Source organism: Cydia pomonella, chromosome 1, assembly GCF_033807575.1.
Source record: "Cydia pomonella isolate Wapato2018A chromosome 1, ilCydPomo1, whole genome shotgun sequence".
Lineage (NCBI taxonomy): Eukaryota > Metazoa > Arthropoda > Insecta > Lepidoptera > Tortricidae > Cydia > Cydia pomonella.
In genome coordinates this window covers 18,251,419-18,274,986 of record NC_084703.1, presented here as the reverse complement: position 1 = coordinate 18,274,986, position 23,568 = coordinate 18,251,419, and the positions used below count along the sequence as shown (strand labels likewise).

Genomic DNA, 23,568 nt, shown 5'->3' with positions numbered 1-23,568 from the left:
GCGGTCTTCGTAGTCTATGGGTGTTGCTATATTATGGGTGGCACATGCGTGTTTCTGACATATGAAGTAATTGTTTCTACTATGCAACCAAATGAATATTTTGTAAGTTGGCAACAATGCACTTAGTTTGAAACTGTATTCGTTTTGATTTTGTTAGGTTGGTAGCCATTAATCGCAGTAACGTTATAGCGATTTTAAAGGACAAGTGTTATGAGGAATAGACAATATAAACTTTTCTTGAAACCTTTTATGTATGTTCTTATATTCGTGTTAATGAATATATAAATGACAGATAACAGTAGAGGAGTAGGAAAAATAGTAAATATTTTGGTAGGTACTCAATGATACAGTTTCATTATTTTTGAAATTAAATATACAAAAAAATGATATATAACTTGTTGGTTTTATACATTGGAATACCTGTATAGTTTCATATTAAGTTGAAATAAATTTTCTATATATTTTTTTCATTAACTTGCATTTAAGAATTGTGATTTTTTTTATATTTCCAGTCAAAATCACGAGCTCTTTCGACCCTAATAATAATACGACAAAAAAGTGTCTCCATAAATGCATACAAATTTTATTTGTCCGTTACTTATAACATTAATAGTTAAGGAAGAATACGAAATCGACAAATCGAAATCCAAAACTCTGCTCCAACAGGACAAATATAAATGATACGACATATAGAAACTTTTATTTTCCTTGTCCATTTCATTAAAGCACGAGAAGCACGAGTCGAGCATTAGACATATTGGCAACCGATGACAAATACTTATATACATATGATACATGACAAAGCATTGACATTGACTCAATAGGTCAAACGAGGCCAGTAAAAAAAAAGATGCTAAGCTTCAAGTTCTTGTCAAAACCTCCAGCAATTGTTTTGAAAATATATCAGATAAAGTCGGTTTCGTGCATGTTTCCTTGCCATATTATTAATTTTCAGTAATTTATATTTACTGTATAGTATTTTATTTTAATTACTTGAAAAAAGGCTTACGAATTATTGTATAATGGAAACATACTCGTATATAAAGAAGCGGCGCGACTTCGGAAAACAGCCCATGTTCTGTGAACACGGGCCAGAATTGTGCGACTCCATTCTGCCTAACCCCGCGGAACAGAAAGTTTTCATCCTGCGGAACCCAGTACACCAGGCCATTCAGAACACTCCGAACTTCTCGCAACATGAAATCAACACAAAGCGGTAGATAAACAACGACTTTTTAGTGACACTAGGACCAGTAGGTATCTCAAACCAGAGCGGTTTCCGGAGCAGTGTGTCTGTTACCTCGTGTGTTATTTGAGCCCAGAAGAAGAAGATACAATACTTTTTATCTCAAATTCATCCCCCAAACTAGTAAAATGTGTCTGAATATATATTTGGATGCCTTTAACGACTTCGAAACAAACCGAAACGAATGCCTCTCTTAATCGTTTTGCTTCATAAACTTCTTATCCGTTTATAATTAATATAATTATAACAATAAACAGGAATTTTAATACACAACCATATAAATATTTGGCAAAGTATTGCAATTCAAAGTACCAGGTTGCTGACGTGTGCCTAAAATATGCCTATTTTGTAGAGCTAAATACACTACGACAGGAATCAACCACGCCGAAGGTGGCTGGCCCAAGGATGTCAACGTAGTCGACCCCGAAGCCACGCAACGTTACCGCCGCAAGATCGAAAAGGAAGATGAATATATAAGTTGCGTCAATACTTGCTGCCCCGTAAGCTTTTTAATAGTCGTGATTATTTTCTGTACCTAAACAATAATTTCGATCAGATACGTACGTACTCTAGCGAAACACAAAGTTTAACTCTTACTTGTATTTCTAACGCTCTTATTTTATGATTACCTGATCAATTGTACAGGGCATGGAACACTACGCGCTGCAAAACAATGCTATCGATATGTACCAAATTTATTACTCTGACATGGCTAGTTTGCCGCCCGTCGAGAAGAACAGCATGCGCACTGTCAACGTGTACCGCGACCCTTTGCGAGGCCGCCCCATTTCCTCTATCTGCTGGCAGCCCGACGGTCAAATGCGATTTGCTGTAACTTACGTGGACATGAATTTCTACCGTAATCCACAAGGTAGCATCTTTGGATTTTTATGGGACGTGGAGACCCCCGCGGAGCCATTTATGAATTTCATGCCTCCGGCCATATTACTGGATTTACAATTTAATCCAAAGGATAGCACTATGTTGGCGGGAGGATTAGTTACCGGTCAGGTAGTGTTATTTGACATACGACGCGGGAGCCAAGCGGTGTCGGAGTGCCCGCCGCATGTGGCGCACCGTGACATGGTGCGTAATGTGCTGTTCATAAACAGCAAGTCGGGGCTTGAATTTTTTTCGGGCGGACCCGATGGTGCGTGTAAATGGTGGGACGCGCGAAATATGTCTGAGCCAACTGATGAAATGATAATTGATATCGCCAAATACTCGTTTGATGTTCCTAACATGGCAACTGCTTTCGGTATTAGCACGATGGAGTACGAATTCACTATCCCTTCACGATTCATGGTTGGAACAGACAACGGTTACGTCGTTACCGGTAACCGGAAAGGAAAAACTCAACTGGATAAATTCCCAGTTCAGGTGAGATATAGAGTTTCACAATTACACGAAATATAAGTTTGAAAGTTCTCTATGAGATGACATCTGGTCCATCTACCGTTAGTCAGCTTGTCGGAGCCTGCACAGATATAATGAAATTAATATGACTGATGATGTCGTAAATAGATACAGCATTTGGCACTTGAAAAATCCAGCACATAATCTGCTTACAGTACCCAGCACATACTGGCTCGGTGCGGTCATTGGAGCGCAATCCTTATTTTCTGAAGAACTTCTTGACCGTGGGAGACTGGAGGCTGCAAGTCTGGAGTGAGGATTGCCACGACTCACCCGTGCTGTCGACGGCTGCGACGCGCCACAAAATTACCTGCGCCACGTGGAGTCCCACGAGGTTCGTTTATTTATTGTACAAATTTAACACAAACCTTAACGTAACCGATGGTTCACGACTCTTATAAAAATGCGTAGATTTACCAAGTTTTGTAGTAATTATAGGACATATTTTGAATGCTGCGGAGTATAATAACTTACAATGAATAAACGTAGTAATTATTATATAATCCCCATTTCATTTCTCATTACATTTCTCTCTGTAGTCTGTGGCCGCAGAACGTAGAACATCTACATATTGTATTGTTCATTATGAACATGCAATCAGCAGGAGGGGCTGCGTCTTAATGAGCATCACATTAAACAGTTAGCTCTATATAACCGGCAGGTGTTCCCTGCTGCTGTGCACGGGCGCGGATGGCGTGATCTCAGCGTGGGATTTCTTGCGCAGCCAGTGCAAACCCATCCTTACGATGTATTTGGGCGATGACCCGCTTGTCAAAGTCAGGATTCACGAGCAGGTATACCTACATTTTACCTGCTTGAATTTAATAGGGGTGATGTTTGGAAGGAGCCATGAAATTAAAATATTCGATTACAAAACCCTCTATAGACTGCGACAGTACGAACTGAGGGTTTACACGTGTAAATCCAAAGTAGATCAAATTTGTAAAGTAGGTGTCAGTTGATAGGGTGTTTTACATGCAGCTGCTTATGATGCACTTTTCCAGCGTAGAATACTTAAAAATATAGCGAACTAATACAATAAATTTACAATGAAAATATAAGTTGCAAAAAGTTAGTAAGCCAAGTACGAACCTTTCCTAAACGATCGTATTTCCACCAAATATTAGTTTAATGGGTGCTAACAAAAAAAAGTATTCTATTATTTACAGGGTTCGCTAGTAGCTGTTGGTACTCAAAAAGGCTCTATTTTTATGTTGGAACTATCACCATCCATGACTGCATCTGACAAGAACGACAAGAATCTCATGTTGGCGGTAAGTTACATTCAGATTTAACGTGTTTTAGGCCAAACACACCCTCAATAGATGATTAAGGTTATAAAATCTATCTTCTCCTGTCCCGGGGCTCATACCATCTCTATACCAAATCTCAACGAAATCGGTTCAGCGGTTTTAGCGCGAAGAGGAGTTTATCGAGATAAAATTGAGAGCCTTAAATAAACGGAGCGGATATCTCAAAAATTATACAAGATATCGAAAAACTTGACTAAAGGAAACTTGTAACCAATTTGATCAACTTTCATTTTGTATAGTGGCCGTGTCGCTAAGATGCATAGTTTCCGAAAAATAATCGAAAAACCGAAAAATGGGACCTTCAAACTCCCTCTCCCCCATCCTTTTCCGGCTTAGGACCAGGGACTTTTGATATTTTTACCTCCTAACTAGTTAAAACAAAGTTACGAAGTCAGTCGTTGCCTGGTCTATTTCTGTTTATTTATTTTACAGAAAATACGACATTCGGGGTTTACTTTGAGGTATCTGCAGTATAGTGTTTTAAGCAGATTAAATGTTTAAAGGGTTTACTCCTTTAATAATAACAGTATGTGTAACATTTAGGAGGGTTACACGTTACACTTCACCTTCCTAGCAAATAGTACAAATGTGGTAATATGTATTTAGATATTTGAACGCGAGACAAAGCGAGAAAAAATCCTTGAGGCCCGGCTTCGTGAAATTCGTTTGAAGCAGCGGCAGGCGGAGGAAGGCAGCCCGCGGCACAGTTTAGGCCTCGACGACCCCTCGGTCGGGGACCGCGATTTGGCCGAGGCCACTCAAGACTATTTAAATGTTGTCAAGAAGGAGCTTGCTGCCATGTAGGCAGTGAGACCTACATAGCACGACCAGATCCACTACAGCTATTCCGATGGCCACGTGATTTAAGTTACGTCATTTACATGGGCTTTAGAAGAATGAATTAGATTATGTAAACATACTTACATGTTATTCGATTGCCATGGGTTACGATCCAATATGGATGCTATATTAAGTTGAAGTACCCAATAGAGTTGTTTCCGATTTTTTGAAACGCTTGTATTACGTTCTATATTAACTAAAAGTTGCCCTAAAATTCAACTTTTGTACTAAAAACGGCTTTAAATATGTTAAATTAACAAAATATATTTTGACAGATGCTTTCGCGCCCAAAACGCTCTTTGAATGTGACGTCACAGTTTACGGTTTGACACATAACTTCATACACACGTAGAAGATACGAACTGTCAACTGACATTTGTCATTTGTTGTTTATCGCCTAACTGTCAACAGTGTCAATCCGAGAGTTGTGACGTCATCAGAATCTTCAATGACGTTTCGAGTTTGGACACGTGACGTGTACCAAAAGATATTTTAAATTCAATATTTACAAAAATATGGTCATTACAGGTCTCCTAAAAGTAGTTTAACATGTTCTTATAATCCAAAAGAATTATTGGGATACAATTCTGCCCCAAGATTTGTAGATGGAAACAACCCTATTAAATCTATGGTTGTCGTATTTGGTCAATACCATTTAAAAAGTGGTTAGGTTCAGAGTCAGTTTCCGTTGTAGATATGACATTGTCACTATCGTTGTTTCCACTAAGTCCTTTAAGATTAAGACATTCAAATCTTCAAGAGCGTGTGATGTAATCATATAGCACATTTTGCTTATCAACACAAGCTAGCCTTCCCACTGGTCAATATTAGGTAAGTGTATTTCATCGATCGAACCAGGCGATAAACTTCATCTACGGCCGGTTTCTACTCGTAGTAATTTAGAATACAGTTTCCTTGGTCCCTGCTTTACCTGCCATGATATATTCAAAATGACAGATTTCATACACGTACACATATCCAAAAAAGCGAAAAAAAGTGTACTGTATTCATAGAGCCTTGTATGTTGTCTAGGTGATTTAACATCTCATTTACGTAAAACGGCCTGATTTGCATATAACATAGTTTTGTTAGGCAAAACTCATTATAATTTTTAGTTATATGATAAAACGTCGTGTAATTACAAAGACTTGTAGGCGTGTAGTGAAATGATGACAATGATAATTATTATTATTACCACAAATGGGTGGAAACACAATAAAATTAAACACTTAAATTAAAAACTTATAAATAAAACAATTGTCCCAAATCGAGACCGCTTCGTAAGGTGCCCAGAAGGCTGGCTGCATTGCTCCTCTGGATAGCAATGCTTATCCGCTGGGCGAAATACAGGCCAACCCTCTGGTCACACGAAGCCTCTATAAGGCGCTTTGCTAACACCTTATAGAGGCGGCGCGCGCAAGGCCCCCACGGCCCTAGGGTTTCAACCCCAAACGCCGCAAATATGTAACTACTGCCGAGGTTGACATACTTGCGAAACTTGAGGCTTTCAGCCGAGGATGCGGCCGCACCAGCGTCAACTTTGGTGCCTGGAATATGGGACCTATGGGACATATGGGAATATGGTGCCAGGGTATCTACGCAAGTAGTATCCCAGACAAGGGGCCTTCCCATAGATACTCCAAGGCACCAACGTTACCTAATTTCATACTTAATACTCATACATACATGTAGTCATTAGTTAGTCAGAGAAACATTATTATACTTCGGGTGTCGACCGAAGACGATTACATATATTTACTTGCAGCAGTACGAGAGTATGCGCCGTCTCTGTCACACATTGAGAGTAGGCCTAGAAAGCGAAAAGAACCCTATCCCCTCTCTCACTCCCGCGTACGACCGGCTCCCAGTCACGTGGTAGCTTCATTACGTGATTTTGTGTCGTCAAGTTCATAGTACGTAACGTACCTAGTACGTACACGCTGAACGCTGCAATTATCCTAATCCCTAATATGTTTACAAACTATTTTGTTGTATTGTGAACCGGTTAAGTGTACTTTCACATAACCTCGAAAAAATGAAATTCGCACGGGTACCTACCTTGGACCCTGCTGTGCATGGGTACCTATCTTGGACCCGAACTGCTTGAGGGTACCTACCTTTGGACCAGCCTTGTATGCCCGCATTACGTTATGGGTAATTATTTTAAACCCACTTATATACATTTATGGGTTACTATCTTGTACCCACATGAAAACAATGGATATATTATACTCCGATACCGCCATACTGCTCTCATTGTAAGTATACCTAATCGTTAAATAGGTATTGCTGGTGTTTTTTAGATGAAGACGCGTATGATCCAGCAATCAACTTGGATGACGAAATTGGTGAGGAGGAGCGTCCCGCACAGTTCGATCCCCCGACTCCCCCGCCTCCCCCGGCACCGGCTATACAGCCACCGCCATCGTTACCGCCGATCGAGGCTGCGCCAGGCACATCATCATCGGTTATCTTACCGGAAGTGCAAGAGGCAGACGCAACAGTAAACTTAGATCCTGCCATTCTAGATCTTTTAGGGGAGGACCCTTCTACTAAAAAGAGTTTTGGTGCAAGCTTACACAAAGATATTGCCCCGAGGTGGGCTCATATTCTCACTAATGGTCTGACGAAAGAATCTCAAGCGGATCTAATAAAACAATATCGGTTACCCGAAAACTGTACCAATTTATCATCGCCCAAATTGAATCCCGAGATAAAAGCTGCGCTCTCCGATCTAAATATCAAACAAGATCAATATAGTCAGGGTAAACAAAATCAAATTGGAAGCGGTCTCGCAGCTTTAGGACAAGCTTTAAATTGGGTTGTCACAGCCAAAGATATTATTCCTCCAGATATAGTTAAAGCCTTAATTGACGCCGGGAGGCTTATCTGTGACAACCACTACAGGGAATCGTTATCGCGTAGATATGCGGTCCTGAACACACTTAACAGAAGCATCAGAGATACTGTTAAAGATACAAAGATTGACGAAAATCTCTTTGGATCCAACTTATCTGACCACTTGAAATCATCAAAAGCAATAACGAAGACTGGCTCAGAAATGAAGCCTACGCCCCGAACACCATACAGGGCGCCATCAGCTTTCCAGTCCCAAAGAGGAGCTTTAAACTCGAGGGGGAACTCGCGCGCAGTAGCGACCGAGCCGCGGATAGCCCCTGCGTCCCGCCGGCCGCCGCCTCCCCCGCCGCCGCGAGATCGCCGCCAGCCTGCCACGCGGGGCCGTCATCGCGCTTCCGGATACTCGAGACATCAGAGGAGACATTAATGGAACCACAGGTACCGTTAGCAGGACGCTTAAAATATTTTTACGATAAATGGACCGAACTTACCGATGATCATACTATCCTAAATTGGGTCAAAGGATATACAATACCATTTAAAGAACAGCCTATACAGACAATGCAACCAAAAAATAATGCTTGTAATTCTCATTCTAAAATGATCATTATTGATAATTGCATTACTGAACTTTTAACGTCTAAATTCATCTCACCTTGCACACCTTGTGAAGGTCAATTCATTTCCCCGATTTTTACAGTGCCTAAGCCAAACGGAAAAAATAGGTTCATATTAAATTTAAAAATATTAAATAAGTATATTGATGTAGACCACTTTAAAATGGAGGATTATCGCACTGCTCTAAAGCTTTTACAACGTAATTATTACATGGGTTCTATTGATTTACAAGATGCGTATTTTCTAATCCCAATAGATGAAAATGACAAAAAGTTCTTGCGATTCGAATGGAAATCACAAATATACGCGTTTAACGTACTCCCGTTTGGCTTATGCAGTGCGCCATATGTATTCACTAAGCTGTTAAAACCTGTTTTGCAATACTTACGCTCATCAGGTCTAATGTCAGTAGTTTATCTCGACGATTTTTTGTGTATCGGTCAAACATACGATGAGTGTTTAAAAAACATCACCATAACAAAAGTTATTTTGAAATCTTTGGGCTTCGTGATAAATAATAAGAAAAGTGTAATGGTACCAAATAAGATCTGTAGGTTCTTGGGCTTCAATTTTGACACGAAGCATATGACTATTACTTTGCCAGAAGAGAAAAAAACACGTATTAGGAATAAAGCTACAGAATTGATGAGAAAAAGTAGCTGCACTATTAGACAATTTGCTGAATTCATAGGCTTATTAACTTCCGCATGCCCAGCCGTGAGTTATGGCTGGATGTATACCAAGCTATTCGAACGAGAAAAATTCCTCGCTCTCAATCATAGTGAGGACTATAATAGGCGAATGGAAATAGGATCATTTCTAAAAAATGATTTCTTATGGTGGATAGAAAATATTGATTCATCGTTTGGCCCTATTAGAAAAAATAATTTCCTTATGGAAATATTTAGCGACGCTTCTAATACTGGCTGGGGCGTAGCATGCGGGGGTCAAAGTGCAAACGGTAACTGGACTGAGTCAGAATTACATCTTCATATAAATACTCTTGAATTAAAAGCAGCTTATTATGGACTAAAAATATTTACCGAAAACGTACAACACTGTGATATATTGTTGAGGATTGACAACACCACTGCCATTAGCTACATAAACAGGATGGGAGGTGTGCAACACCCTCATTTGAACGATTTAGCTCGAAAAATATGGCAGTGGTGTGAAGACAGGAATATCCATATATTCGCCTCTTATATAAAATCCTGCGAAAATGTAATAGCCGATAGGGAATCTCGCCGAATCAATATCGACACGGAATGGGAAATTCATCAACCAGTCTTCGTACAAATAACCAATCTATTAGGTAAACCAGAGTTTGATCTATTTGCTAGTGCCCAGAATAATAAATGCACTAGATATGCTTCTTGGAAACTAGATCCTTTTTCGGAGGTAGTTGACTCGTTTACATTTAATTGGCATGGCATAAACTTTTATGCGTTCCCTCCATTTAGTCTGATCACTAGAGTCCTGGAAAAAATTATTACAGACCAAGCAGAAGGAATTTTAATTGTACCTGACTGGCCTTCACAGCCTTGGTACCCTTTGTGGTCTAGGCTCATTATATCAAAGAAATATTTTTTCGGTCCTGACAAAACATTGTTGTACTCCCCTTTCAGAACCTGCCATCCACTTCACGCGGACCTTGTTCTGGTGGCAGCCAAGTTATCAGGGACTCATTGATAACGCGGGGAGTACCATTGGATTCTTTAGATATAGTCATGGCTTCATTTTCACCACAAACTTTAAAACAATACAGTAGCACAATTAAATCTTGGGCTTCCTATTGTAGTAACAATAACTTAAACATACTAAATGTCGATAGCAGTAATGTAATTTCTTTTCTTACACAAAAATTTTATGAAGGTGCTAGCTATAGTTCTTTAAATACACACAGATCAGCCTTATCAATTATTTTGGGTACGGAAGTGACACTAAATGATTGTATTAAACGATTTATGAAAGGTGTATATAGGCTTAATCCACCTCGGCCCAAATATAATTCAACATGGGATACTAACATCGTGTTAAATTATCTCTCTAATACGTATCCCTACCCTTATGATGATATTTCGCTACCCAGTCTGACATATAAAACCAGCACTCTTTTATGTATAGCATCTGCCCAACGAATGCAAACGATTCGTTTAATTAAATTACAAAACATAATATTACAAGATAATGCGATTATTATAAAAATTACCGATTTAATTAAGACGTCAAGGCCTGGAGCTTGCCAACCACTCATTCGATTGCCCTTCATCCGTGAAAACCCTAGCATTTGTCCAGCTTTAGCACTTAAAACCTACATAGAAAAAACCCAACATTTACGTCAAAATTCACTAGATGGACATCTGTTTTTAGGAATTTGCAAACCGCATAAAGAAGTTGGAACCCAGACTCTAGCGCGTTGGGTAAAGAAAGTGCTACACGATAGCGGCATCGATATATCAATATTTGGTGCTCATAGCACCAGGTCCGCATCGACATCCGCCGCGCACAGATCAGGGGTCAATCTGGAGGTGGTTCGCAAGGCCGCAGGATGGAGTGACACCTCCAATGTATTCCTGAAGTACTATTATAGAGATGTTGTACAGACAAATCAAGATGATTTTATTAATGCAATACTTAATTAGGTCACAGGCTATTTGCTTTTATTTGTATTAACGTAAAGTTAAGCCAGCGATAAATGTACAATACCCCTTGTGTTCATTTCTTAGCTTATATGATTAATTTCCCTTGTTCTGTTTCATTTGCAATGAAAATTAAAGTTAACTTGTTGATTTGAACATTTTATATTTTTATTTATTCCTCAATTCGTTAACGATTTGGTAATTATGTATCTATTCTGTTGTTTGAACCTTAACTACTCTAAACATCTGCAAGTAAATATATGTAATCGTCTTCGGTCGACACCCGAAGTATAATTAAGAATCAAACAAACTTACCTTGTGTTGTGATGTTTGATTCCAATTATGCGAGGGTGTCGACCGAAGACGATTACATAGTCCCTCCCTCCCAACCCCAAGATACCTCAATAAAATGTTCAAAACTATAACACAAAATCCGGTCTCTCTTAAATAATGAAGCTACCACGTGACTGGGAGCCGGTCGTACGCGGGAGTGAGAGAGGGGATAGGGTTCTTTTCGCTTTCTAGGCCTACTCTCAATGTGTGACAGAGACGGCGCATACTCTCGTACTGCTGCAAGTAAATATATGTAATCGTCTTCGGTCGACACCCTCGCATAATTGGAATCAAACATCACAACACAAGGTAAGTTTGTTTGATTCTTAATTAAGTACTAGTTACCGAGTAAGTACCTAATATAATATATGATGTTGTTTTAACCATTACACATCGGGAACCGATTTCAGATTATAAAAAAGCTGTTATTTATTTAATAATTGATATTATACAATGTGTTGTGTGTGTTTTTTCAGAGGTTGTGCAATAAAGAGGATTTGTATTGTATTGTATTGTAATGTCTCAGAGAATCTTCAGTCACTTGTATTTATTACTAAAAGTTGATCATTATATTCATATAGCTTACATTCTATCGCAGAGTGCAGCTAAAAGTTAAAAAACACTGTATTATTATACCAACTGCCCATGCCAGTTTATGGGCAAGCGTTATGTTATTCGAGAAAGACGGAAGACATAAGGCGCGCTGTCGCTGTGGGCATAGCTTTATAGGATTACCAATCCAGATTACGGGAACCGATCAAGATTAGGTAAGAGTACAGTCGGCATCAATGGTAGTGGATAAAATAACGCGCCTAAAGTATCTGCTACCCTGACACACTTTTTTCAAGGTGGCAGATATTCAAGGGATATATCTCTTAGTATCGTTAGTCTAATTGTAACATATTTATTATTATTTATGTTAAGCTATTAGAGAGAATCCAATGATTCTGGATACATGTGACGCGTAATTTGATTCGCTACTTTTGATGTTGACAGTACGAAGTTGCATGTCAATTTCCATGTGCGTAACTAAACAACAGTATCTGTAAGAATACAAATTTCGTAATACGTATACCACTCTATGTATACATTTTTAAAATGACAGACATGTAGAACTGCCTATAAATTACAAGACTCGGCGATGATGTTGCTCAAAATTATTTAAATTTCGTTACAGCCATGTGTTAATTGCTCCACGTTACCAAATAGACACATTTTTTTCGGGATCCAAATGTAATCTTTCCTTAGAATTGGCAACAATTGGTAGCCACACGCCGTGAATACTATAAAATTCGATGATTACATTGATTACAAATATATGATTCTACTTGAGCCAGTTTCACACCCATTGTGCAATATATTAAATAATGTAGGAGTCCAGCGAAACCGCACCTTAGTAATTTGTTGTAACTGTAAATGGCTAGGAAACGTACGATGCATGTAATGTAGGTAACGCTTATGTAGGTCTGCTTTTATAAAATTGTGTGGTAGATTTAACGCATCTGTATTAATACTTGTATCTAGATGTAGAAGCCTATTAAAAAGACCAATAAATACTGATTTAGTACTATTAGACATGTGTTTTTACATTTATTAACTTACAATGATAGTTACTTGGATCCTGTCCCTTTTCAGACCATACACAGAGTAGATTCTCTTACGGAGTTAGCTCGGGGTCGATGTATAGGAACAGCACTGCTGTTCATTCCAGTGAATAATTCTCCAATGTCACTTACTGTTGTTACGTAGGGCTGAAAAGTTTTGGAACGGCAAAGATTGTATATACCTACCAAAATTCAGTTTAACGTACCTACCTATTCATAGTTCAGTAGTGTTACTTAAGTAACACTACTTTACCTATTTGGATTGGCAGTGACATCAAGGGATAAATAATATTTTATTTTATCCCTTTTGAAGTATTCCTTTTAAAAAATATTGAATAATAAAGAGAGCTATTACGAACTGTTGAAAAATAATTAGCCAAATCGGATCGCCCCCTGCGTATATCGAAGCATCGTTATATGTTAAGCGTTTTTGTACGTTCAATAGCGAGTAATTATTGCGATATGCAAACGATAATCCGGTGCTCGAGAATTTAGTCTCACAGTTGAGCAACGATTCACTAGACAGATCGTACGCGGCGATCGATAAGGAGCTGGTAATAAATGCGCAGTCCAGCCGCCGTGTCTCGTGTTCATGTTTCGGATCATGTTTTGTTGCGAGACACAATAGTAGTAGTTTTCTACTGTATCTAAAGTTATTTACTATAACAAAGAAATAATGACAATAATGTATAAAAAAAAGTAATAATAATTCACATCTCGGCAATGCATGTACAGGTGAAGTTGGTGCTGGGAATGGCTGGTTTGAATTCGTAACGTGTGCCTCGTATGCACATACTGGTAGCTCGAATTATAGTAGTTTTCTACTCGCCGACTGTAATGGTTGAATTAAGATTTCGTATGCCAAACTATAATTGCGTACTATTCATGTATCACTAGACAAGATTAGATAATAACATAATACTAACGAATAAATAGTTACTGTTTTTTTTTTGACAAATGTATCATGTTGCTGTTTTACCGAGCGAGAGAAGCGCCTCCGATGGGCTTGTGCAAACATGCTTTCGTATGTCTGTCCAGTGAGCAGGCCTAGCCAAGGTGACAATCGCTATCTCTACGACAACGAAACGCTTTGTGTGTCACTATCACTCTTCCATATTAGTGCGACAGTGATAGTTGCGTTTTGATCGCTACGGAGCGTAAGTGATTTGCAGTTTGGCTACGCGGCCTGTTCTCCTCGACAGGCCAATGTTTTAACAGATTATCGTGAAATTTTGTGAGCAGCAGTGGCAGCATGGTTCCATTTTTATCGCTTGTCACTATGGCCGTCACTTTCGCACTTACATACTTGTTAGAACGTGACAGACATGGTGACAAATGATAAAGAGTCGACCATATTAGCCCTACAGGTTCGATAATTAGGCAAATTGCCCTAATATCAGCCACCTAAGCGTTTTTCTCAATTTAACCGCTAATAATGTTGTTATCAGTTGGACCAAGTACTTAAAGTAGTGTTTTTATAATGTAAAATTTAATAAGCGATCGTATATTTCAATTAAAATCATCATAAACACAGCCGTAATTTTTTTGGATTTATTTTCTGAAGTTAGGGCGAAATACTCTAATATTGTATATATATATATTTTTTTTACCCCAGCCACCGCATGCCCTAATATCAGCCATAGTAGTTCTGAAATAGAAGCAACAACGGACAAAAAACAGGGAAACAGGTTTGTTATTGTCATGTAGAATAAAACAGCCTTTTCCTGTCATCATTTTTAGGGTTCCGTAGCCAAATGGCAAAAAACGGAACCCTTATAGATTCGTCATGTCCGTCTGTCTGTCCGATTATGTCACAGCCACTTTTTTCCGAAACTATAAGAGCTATACTGTTCAAACTTGGTAAGTAGATGTATTCTATGAACCGCATTAAGATGTTTACACAAAAAAAGAAAAAAAACAATAAATTTTGGGGGTTCCCCATACTTAGAACTGAAACTCAAAAAATCTTTTTTCATCAAACCCATACGTGTGGGGTATCTATGGATAGGTCTTTAAAAATGATATTGAGGTTTCTAATATCATTTTTTTCTAAACTGAATAGTTTGCGCGAGAGACACTTCCAAAGTGGAATAATGCGTGTCCCCCCCCCCCATAACTTCTAAAATAACAGAATGAAAAATCTAAAAAAATTATATGATATACATTGCCATGCAAACTTCCACCGAAAATTGGTTTGAACGAGATCTAGTAAATAAATAAATAAATAAATATTATAGGACATTATTACACAAATTGACTAAGTCCCACAGTAAGCTCAATAAGGCTTGTGTTGAGGGTACTTAGACAACGATATATATAATATATAAATATTTATAAATACTTAAATACATAGAAAACACCCATGACTCAGGAACAAATATCCATGCTCATCACACGAATAAATGCCCTTACCAGGATTTGAACCCGGGACCATCAGCTTCGTAGGCAGGGTCACTACCCACTAGGCCAAAACCGGTCGTCAAAGTAGTTTTTTTTAATACGTCATAAAATTAAAAAATATATTTTTTTTTCATTAGACCCATACGTGTGGGGCTAGATACGTGTGGGATAGGTCTTCAAAAATGATATTTAGGTTTCTAATATCATTTTTTTCTAAACTGATTAGTTTGCGCGAGAGACACTTCCAAAGTGAAAAAAGTGTGTCCCCCCCCCCTGTAACTTCTAAAATAACAGAATGAAAAATCTAAAAAAAATATATGATACACATTACCATGCAAACTTCCACCGAAAATTGGTTTGAACCAGATCTAGTAAGTAGTTTTTTTAATACGTCATAAATGGTACGGAACCCTTCATGGGCGAGTCCGACTCGCACTTGGCCGCTTTTAATTACTTCGGTATTTATTTACATAGCTAGCATAGCATAGACTAATACCAAGTCAAAATAACAAGTGAAAAAAACACCATCTACTCAAATGTCATCACGGCCCACTCAAATCATTACGGCCCACTGTGCATGATTTAGGTAAGCGTGCAAGTAAAATACCTACGTAAATGTCACCTCCGCTACTCTGGCTCATATTTGTTTAAAAACCTATGTTCTATCTCCAGCCTGCCAAAATACCTTTAAAAACATTAAAATATAAACTAAATCGGTTTATTACGAGATTCTATAGTTTCTTAACTACCCATAATTAAGAAAATACTTTATTATGTTACATGACAATAACATGGCAAAATTAGTTTTATAGTAAAAAATATTATTATCGTAGAAAAAGTATTGTACACAATAGTGATATAATCAAGATTTTCTATCACGTACCTTACTTAGGCAACTCAGCAAGATTCGTTGCATATAAACGGCACTCGACTGAAAAGCTCTCTATTATATCGCGATTGTATAAACTATTTCTATACAATCGTGATATAATGCTGGGAGCTTCCGACTTAACATGAATTTGATAAAGGGTCAAAACCAAACCATGGAACAAAAGACATCAACGATCGACCAACCGTCACCCGTGAACTTCATTTGGAAGCAACGTAGATACATAAATCATCCACTCTAGTCAAAAGGAATAATTCTCGGTATTCACTCGGATACAGTTGATACAACTTTGATCTCTAACGCAAACATGTCTGACACTCTCATTTCTGTATAGTCCCAATTACTTGTACTGTATACCTATATGGCTTGTATCACATTATATTAAATTCGTGCTAACTCTGCGAGTAGCCATTAGCTACTTTAGGTGTCTAAAGCGACCTCAACACGCTGTTTAGATTTAACAGCAACTAGACTAAGTATCAAGCTATTTATATATGTAGATTTACTTCAAAGATGCTGTGAGAGATATTTAATACATTTTCGGAACTTTATATTAAACATGAGATGTCCCTTTAACCCTTTTCCAGGCATAGTACGATTTATCAATCACATACGCGCCGTTAGAATTTCAACTTCAGCATTCCGATTTAAGGTTTAAATTAGATTACACTTTCAGGCAATGTTACTTAAAACATCTCACGCAGATGAAAAGGCCTATTATATAAGTATAGATAGAATGTCACGTAATGAATGCATAATCCGCAATCAAGCCGTTAAAAAAAGTCAAATACTATGGTCAGTAATTAGAAATAAAAAAACTCGTATCTGAAAATCGTATGTTTCAAGGAGGAACAATAAACATTCTGTAAATTATTGTGATTGATCAAATCCTGTAAAACAAATATTTACCATCAGTTTTTATTCGCTGGCAACATTTTAACATAAACAAGAGCCTACTGCTTAAGTTCAATTTTTCATTGATATTTGTTACTTTGAAAATTAATGGCGCCATACATCCCATGACTGGAGCAAAAAAAAAGTGGCGGTGACATAATCGGACAGACATGCGGTGATGCGGTGAATCTATAAGGGTTCCGTTTTTTGCCATTTGGCTACAGAACCCTAAAAACCATAGTTTTAATTTGTTTCAATATTGAAACATTAAAACCAATTGCAGTAGCTTTTATTTAATGCATATAAAATATAAAGGACGGATTGGACATTCAACTTTTAAAGCATAAAGCGGTAGAAGTTTTACAGATGTCGGTGAAATACCAAAAATACTCCAAATTTTCTCTTAAATGTCCCATGATTGGTGCCGTTAACATAGTGACGATGTGTTTAGATAGGTACGATATTTTCGAAGTAACGATTATATACCATCGATTTATCTACCTTAGACCTTGGGCAGCATACCAGATGTATTTTTATTAGATTAATGCGTAAATAAACGAAAAAAAAAACAGATACAAGTTTTTTAAAAGTTGTGTCGATAACTAAGGCCAATACCGGTCTTTATGTTTACACATTGATTAGTGTTCATTGCGAATTCATACATTTGCCCCTTAATGGAAGTAGCAAATGTATAAATATCCCATATGCCACACTTACCAGTATTGAGCTTACCTAGTCATTGCAATTTTAATAGAAAGTAGGCCCTTATATAAAGGTTTAAGTCTATTGAAGAGCAAAACCAACCCAGTATTTAAAAAATGGTTCATTAGTCATTACCCAGCACCTGTCAAAATAGATCTAACCCAATAATATTTTCAATGGATGATGACAGTTCGGCGTGACGATGGTTGTCGTCAACATTCTTCATAGTATCCGTAGTTCTTTCGTAAGATAAAGCACGTCCTGCTGTTACGGTCACTACGTGGTTGACGGTCCTGTCTATTATTATGTCCATTTTGTGGCACTAGCGATTACGTAATAACACGCGACCTTGGCGGAGTAACTCTTTGAAATCTGACTTCTATCCGGTGAGTGGGTCCGGAGGCTGCGACAACTACAATAGCCTCTAGGCCTCTGTTATTTCAAACGCGTGCCGGCCGCATGCGAGTAAACGTCTACAGCAGGCCACTTGTAATTTCTAATAACGCTTAGTTCCAGGCAAGACTAATGTGTAGGCCGTGTTTCAATTTAACGTTGAGTCACCTGTAATAAACCTACCCATTTGATGATATTTACAGATTTTTTTGCTTGTAGATACAGTCAACGTATTAAATATCGACACGGACAAAGTGCCAAAAATATGTACACACTACCTTAACGTATGAACAATAACGTAGTGTATATGTTGGCGGTCGATCATTAAGTTTCTGTAGTCACAATAAACCAGGAACCGTGGCACCTGGACCGTGGCTTAGGACAAGGCAGGCCGACCCCAAATAGGGATAAAGGTCCAGGATGATGATGATAGTGATAGATAATCAAATAGACAAGATAAGTAGGATAGGTTCGTTAGGTTACTTCAAACTGCCAAGAAAAGCGAGCTCCGACGACTCAGGGAACGAGACAAAGATTTTCACGATTCACTAGGAATTTCTGTTATAAATACCTGATTTTACGATCGGCCGCCGACACATATTTTTGGAATTTTTCCATATCGATATTTAATATCTTGATTTTTTACGGTTCCGTAGCCTAAATGGCAAACTAGGAACCCTTCTAATTTCGCCACGTCCGTCCGTCTGTCTGTGTGTAACAGCCATTTTACTCGGAAACTATAAGACATGTTTTACTTTAGAAGTTAACATTGATATTTAAGAGGGCACATACATGTAACTAAAAGAGTAAAACGTTTTTTTCCAGTAAAGTAAACATGTGACACATGATTTGATAGGTCTTAGAAATAACATTAAAGTTGCTAAGAGCGTTTTTTGATTCAGATACAGAAAAAGTGCCAAAAATATGTATACACAATCTTATTGCCAGTATATTAAGGTAGTATATACATATTTTTGGTACTTTGTCCGGATCAATATTTTCAGACGTGATCATACAATTTGGAAATAATCGCTCCTCTAACTTGTGAACCGGGCGTTCAATAAATTTGAAAAAAAAAACCAGAAAATAAAGCTTATAATAAATACGTTTATAATATATACGGTTGAGCCAATAATGGGTTTTCAAAAAAAACTTATTTTTTTTATACAGACGTTACTTCCGCGAAGATTCGCTCTTTTGCTTGTATGGTCTTTCTTGTGTCGTTTTATATCGTATAAAGAGTCTTGCGAGTTATCTATAACCTCATAAATCCCAATGTCCATTACAATGTACACTCTGTTTCAATCTAATTAGAGCCTTTCATAAACCAAATAATTGCTATCCAATACAAAAGAAATTCATCTCAATTTACCATACAACAAGGTCCAAATTAAAAATAGGATAATTTTGTATGCCTTACGAGGCTAAATAGTTACATTTCAATTACAGTAAGTAATCTTTTATTAAAATGAGTGCATAATCAAAAATAAAGTGTTCTTACGATAGACATTATTTTAAGCGAGCCAGAGACAACGAGATTTTTTATTTATTTAAAATACTGTCATACAATTAAAAACTTATTGACATTATATATTTGAAAGAATGATAATATAATCACAATCCAAGATTTCTCTTTGTAAGAATATCGCGTACCTACTTACAAGTGCCACCTGTTTGAACATATTGGTATAAACCGTCCAAAAATTTCCTTACTTGCTGTTATTTAAAGTATTAATCGTGATTTAGACTAGCAAGAACTTTTAAATGCAGTTTACCTTATACCAACATTATTATTTTAAAAGTTAAAACCAAAACCAAATCGCCATACTTTTGTTATGCGCATCTATTTGTCCATATGGGCATACTTTAGTATGTACATGCTTAGGTCACAATGTTCTGTTTAGATGAAGCAAGGCAAGTCTGGCAAAGTAATTTAATGCACATTTTGAGCTGTTTCCTTATGTTAGCTGGTAGAATTGATATTTAAATGATGATTTTGAATGATAAATATTTAATAACTTTAATTTGGGTATGATTTGGTTTGATATTGTTTGTTATTTTGCAATTAGAATTTTTCATCGCGGTGGAATATTGCTCGTGGTAATATTGATAAGCAAAATATTCGAAAATTGAACCACGAGCCTAGCGAGTGGTTTAAAAAGTGGAATCATGAGCGTTGCGAGAGTTTCAAGGCACGAAGGTTAAACAAACTTTGCTCCCGAGAGAAACAAAACCACACCACACTAACGAGAAGAAACTACTAACTGTAAAACATCGCAAATAAAATCCAAATTAACGCTTTTATACCTTTATCATTCAAAATGATCCTTTAAAAGTCAATTCTACCAGCCAACACGCGGAAACAACTCAAATGCAATTTTCTCATCAGTTTTTGGAGAAAAGGAGAGCCTGGGGAAAAAAAATAATTAAATTCTTAAGCAATAAGTTTTCTTACCGATTTAAGTTCATGTTCTTGATGACTTGAACGATCAGTTGCGGCAGCAATGCATAGGTAATACTTACTGATATGTAACTTTTCATATTACAAAACTATTAGGTGAGTGATGTATATACCTTAGTTAGTTTGGCTTAAGTTGTCACTGTTGTCAGCAATACCGAAAAACTACATATGTATTGTCAAGAGATGTAGAGACAACCTTGAAAGCAACATTAAGTATGAATAATCCAGTTGCAATTTGCTTTAACAAAATGTCAACTGGATCGTAATTTTTTGTGTAGGTATGTTGTATGTACATGAGTATATAATATCCTGTCAATAGATATGTTCTATATGTTATGTTATTGTGTTTGTTCCTGTCAGAATGCGCTGTAGTAAAACGCTATAGTTAGAAACTATGTAGGTATTTAGAAAATTAAATGAGCGTGACGGACTGATAAGGAAATGAAATTTATATAGCACGTTTCGAAATAGGTACCCGTATCAATATTAATTAGCACGATGGGTTAAATTACCAAAACTTTGCCCCCTATAAACAAATAACTATTTCAAACATCTACCAATTTCTTCCTAATTTTAGATATAAGTGTAAAACACCTAGTGCTCAGGGTCTTTTTGTTACAGTCTTTTATAATTATTAAATTACAAATTTAAAAATCACCCGACGCTAATCATAAGATTCTAAACCATTTTATGTCAAAAATGCCTTACATAATTTTGGAAACAAGCTGATACTCTTTAACTTTTTTCCAGGCCGCACTAATCTACAAGGTTTTCCCAAAAAATCCAAATATTAATCCAGCTTTGATGATTCATTTGAAGACAAGTAACATTTCCTGAAAGGGATGCTAAAGTTGACATTCTAATGGCGCGTATTTAGTCGATAAATCGTACTATGCCTAGAAAAGGGTTAAACCACTGGATCGGTTTTTATCAAATATAGCTAAGAACCACTGCAAGGAAACTCGCTTTCACATAAAAAACTGGATCCAAATCGGTCCATCTATTTATGAGCTACGATGCCACAAATAGACATACTTACAGACATTAGCTTCAAACGTATAACACCCGTCTTTTTGCATCAGGGATTCAAAACTAGAAGGCAGGTGTCTGCTAGGAGTGAGATAGTTAGGCTAGGTATTACTAGCTAATTTTAGAAGCAGGACCAAATACGTATCAATGTATCATTCAACACATGTGTACCTCCACAGTACCTAATAATCACGAATTCATCAGAATAAAATCGTAAACAGTCGTTGCAAAGTACCTATTGTATTTATGCTACATAAGTCCAGCTTGATTATGTCATCTGAGCTAATGCGCGCCGGGACAAGCAAGAACAAGAACGCAACAAACAAATGGATCGGTCGGCTGCGTGAGACAGCGGGATTACGAGACGGGTCCGAGACCGCGCAGGGGCCGTGGCCCGGGCCCGGGTCGTAACGTGTTATCTAACATGTCGCGCAATGCATTGTGTGTCGTGCCCCTCACGTAACTAATTTAATTAAGTAACTTTTTAAGTACGTGTGAGAATTCAGAACATTGCAATTTTACGAAAAGGTTAAATTTTGCGCCATTGGACTGGATACATTTCAGTTAGTACCTATGTAATAACAGACTTTTATAAGAGTATAAATAAGAGGTTAAGATAGATTTAGTTCTAATTATAAAGGCTCATATAAGTTAATAATTAGGGACTGTACTACGTATTTACTCGGAAAAGTTCGTATTTGTCATGCTACTGCAGTCAGTCTCAGTTCTTACAAAAATAACTGTAGTCAGTCTCGGTACAAAAAGAACTGTACTCAGTCTCAGTACAAAAACTACTGACGCTGACTGCAGTAAAATGACAAATTAGAACTTTTCCGATAAAATGCGAGAGGGGAGAAGCTTATTCACTACATCTCTACATATATTGTACAGTCAGCGTCAAATACTTCGTAGCAGTCAAAGTGGCCAAATAGTTCGGTACACCATACTAAATATATGGTGTGACTGTACAGTCAGCGTCAAATACTTCGTAGCAGTCAAAGTAGCCAAATAGTTCGGTACACCATATATTTAGTATGGTGTACCGAACTATTTGGCCACTTTGACTGCTATAAAGTATTTGACGCTGACTGTACAGTGGTACAGGTATCGGCACTAGAGTTGAAGTCACACACAACAACAAGATCATATAATAACAGCGAGATCTTGAAATTAGTGTTTTTTTAGTACAGATAGTAAGTTGAACCGCCAACTGCAAGATAAAAAAGTTTCTGCAAGGTTTTTTTTACCTAAATGTGCGGTTAACTCACGTCCACTCATTCATTCAAAAAATCCTTTTTGCGATTAGTACTCTGTGTAGCTGTAATCAATTAATCACATTCATTCTTCATTCACCTCAACTCTCCCACCGATACCTACATGAAATTGTAGAAATTAAATAAAATTTAACTAATGGGACCGTGCGAAGTGCATGGTGGGGGTAAGTAAAGCGATCCCAGCGCATAAGGTGGTAAAAATTTGAACGAACTGCGGATAGCGTCTTCAGAGTTGGCTCGAAATTAACCCTTAGGTTGCGTGGTCCGATCGACTAGTCCGATCAATCGGAATACGAAGTTTTTTTTTTCCTGTTGGCTCGATTGATCGGACTATAAAGACTTAGAAAATCCTGTCAGTCCTACTATCGGTGTAATGGGATTTTAAAAGTTCGTCTAGTTCGATCGATCGAACCACGAGACCTTGAAAAATCCTCTTAATCCGATCACACAATTTTTATTTTTCCTGTTTGTCCGACCGGTACTTTCATGGTTACTTTTGTAATCTACCAACATCTCAAAAGTGTTTTCTCACTTTAATTAGCCATACACGAACGGTTTTGCCCGTCGGATCGGGCACATCCGTGGCTATATCTCACCACACACCGACGGATTTGCCTGCGGACGGGTGCCCGGCGGGCAGATCCGTATCTATATT

General features: G+C 37.6%; 3 protein-coding genes across 3 annotated transcripts in view; 2 read left to right on the top strand and 1 right to left on the bottom strand.

Moving 5' to 3' along the window:
* LOC133517366 (uncharacterized) overlaps positions 1-23,568 on the bottom strand; it is a 127,960-nt gene that overhangs the window by 29,437 nt on the left and 74,955 nt on the right. The gene's annotated exons all lie outside the window — the stretch shown is intronic.
* Positions 815-6,529, top strand: LOC133517357 (dynein axonemal intermediate chain 2-like). Its single transcript, XM_061850655.1, has 7 exons — positions 815-1,216; positions 1,599-1,746; positions 1,892-2,626; positions 2,818-2,996; positions 3,324-3,456; positions 3,832-3,936; positions 4,582-6,529. The coding sequence occupies exons 1-7, from the start codon at positions 1,023-1,025 to the stop codon at positions 4,777-4,779; spliced, it is 1,692 nt and encodes a 563-aa protein (XP_061706639.1). The 5' UTR covers positions 815-1,022; the 3' UTR covers positions 4,780-6,529.
* LOC133529206 (uncharacterized) lies at positions 6,966-11,039 on the top strand. The gene is made up of 3 exons (XM_061866878.1): positions 6,966-6,969; positions 7,119-8,112; positions 9,921-11,039. The coding sequence occupies exons 1-2, from the start codon at positions 6,966-6,968 to the stop codon at positions 8,099-8,101; spliced, it is 987 nt and encodes a 328-aa protein (XP_061722862.1). The 3' UTR covers positions 8,102-8,112; positions 9,921-11,039.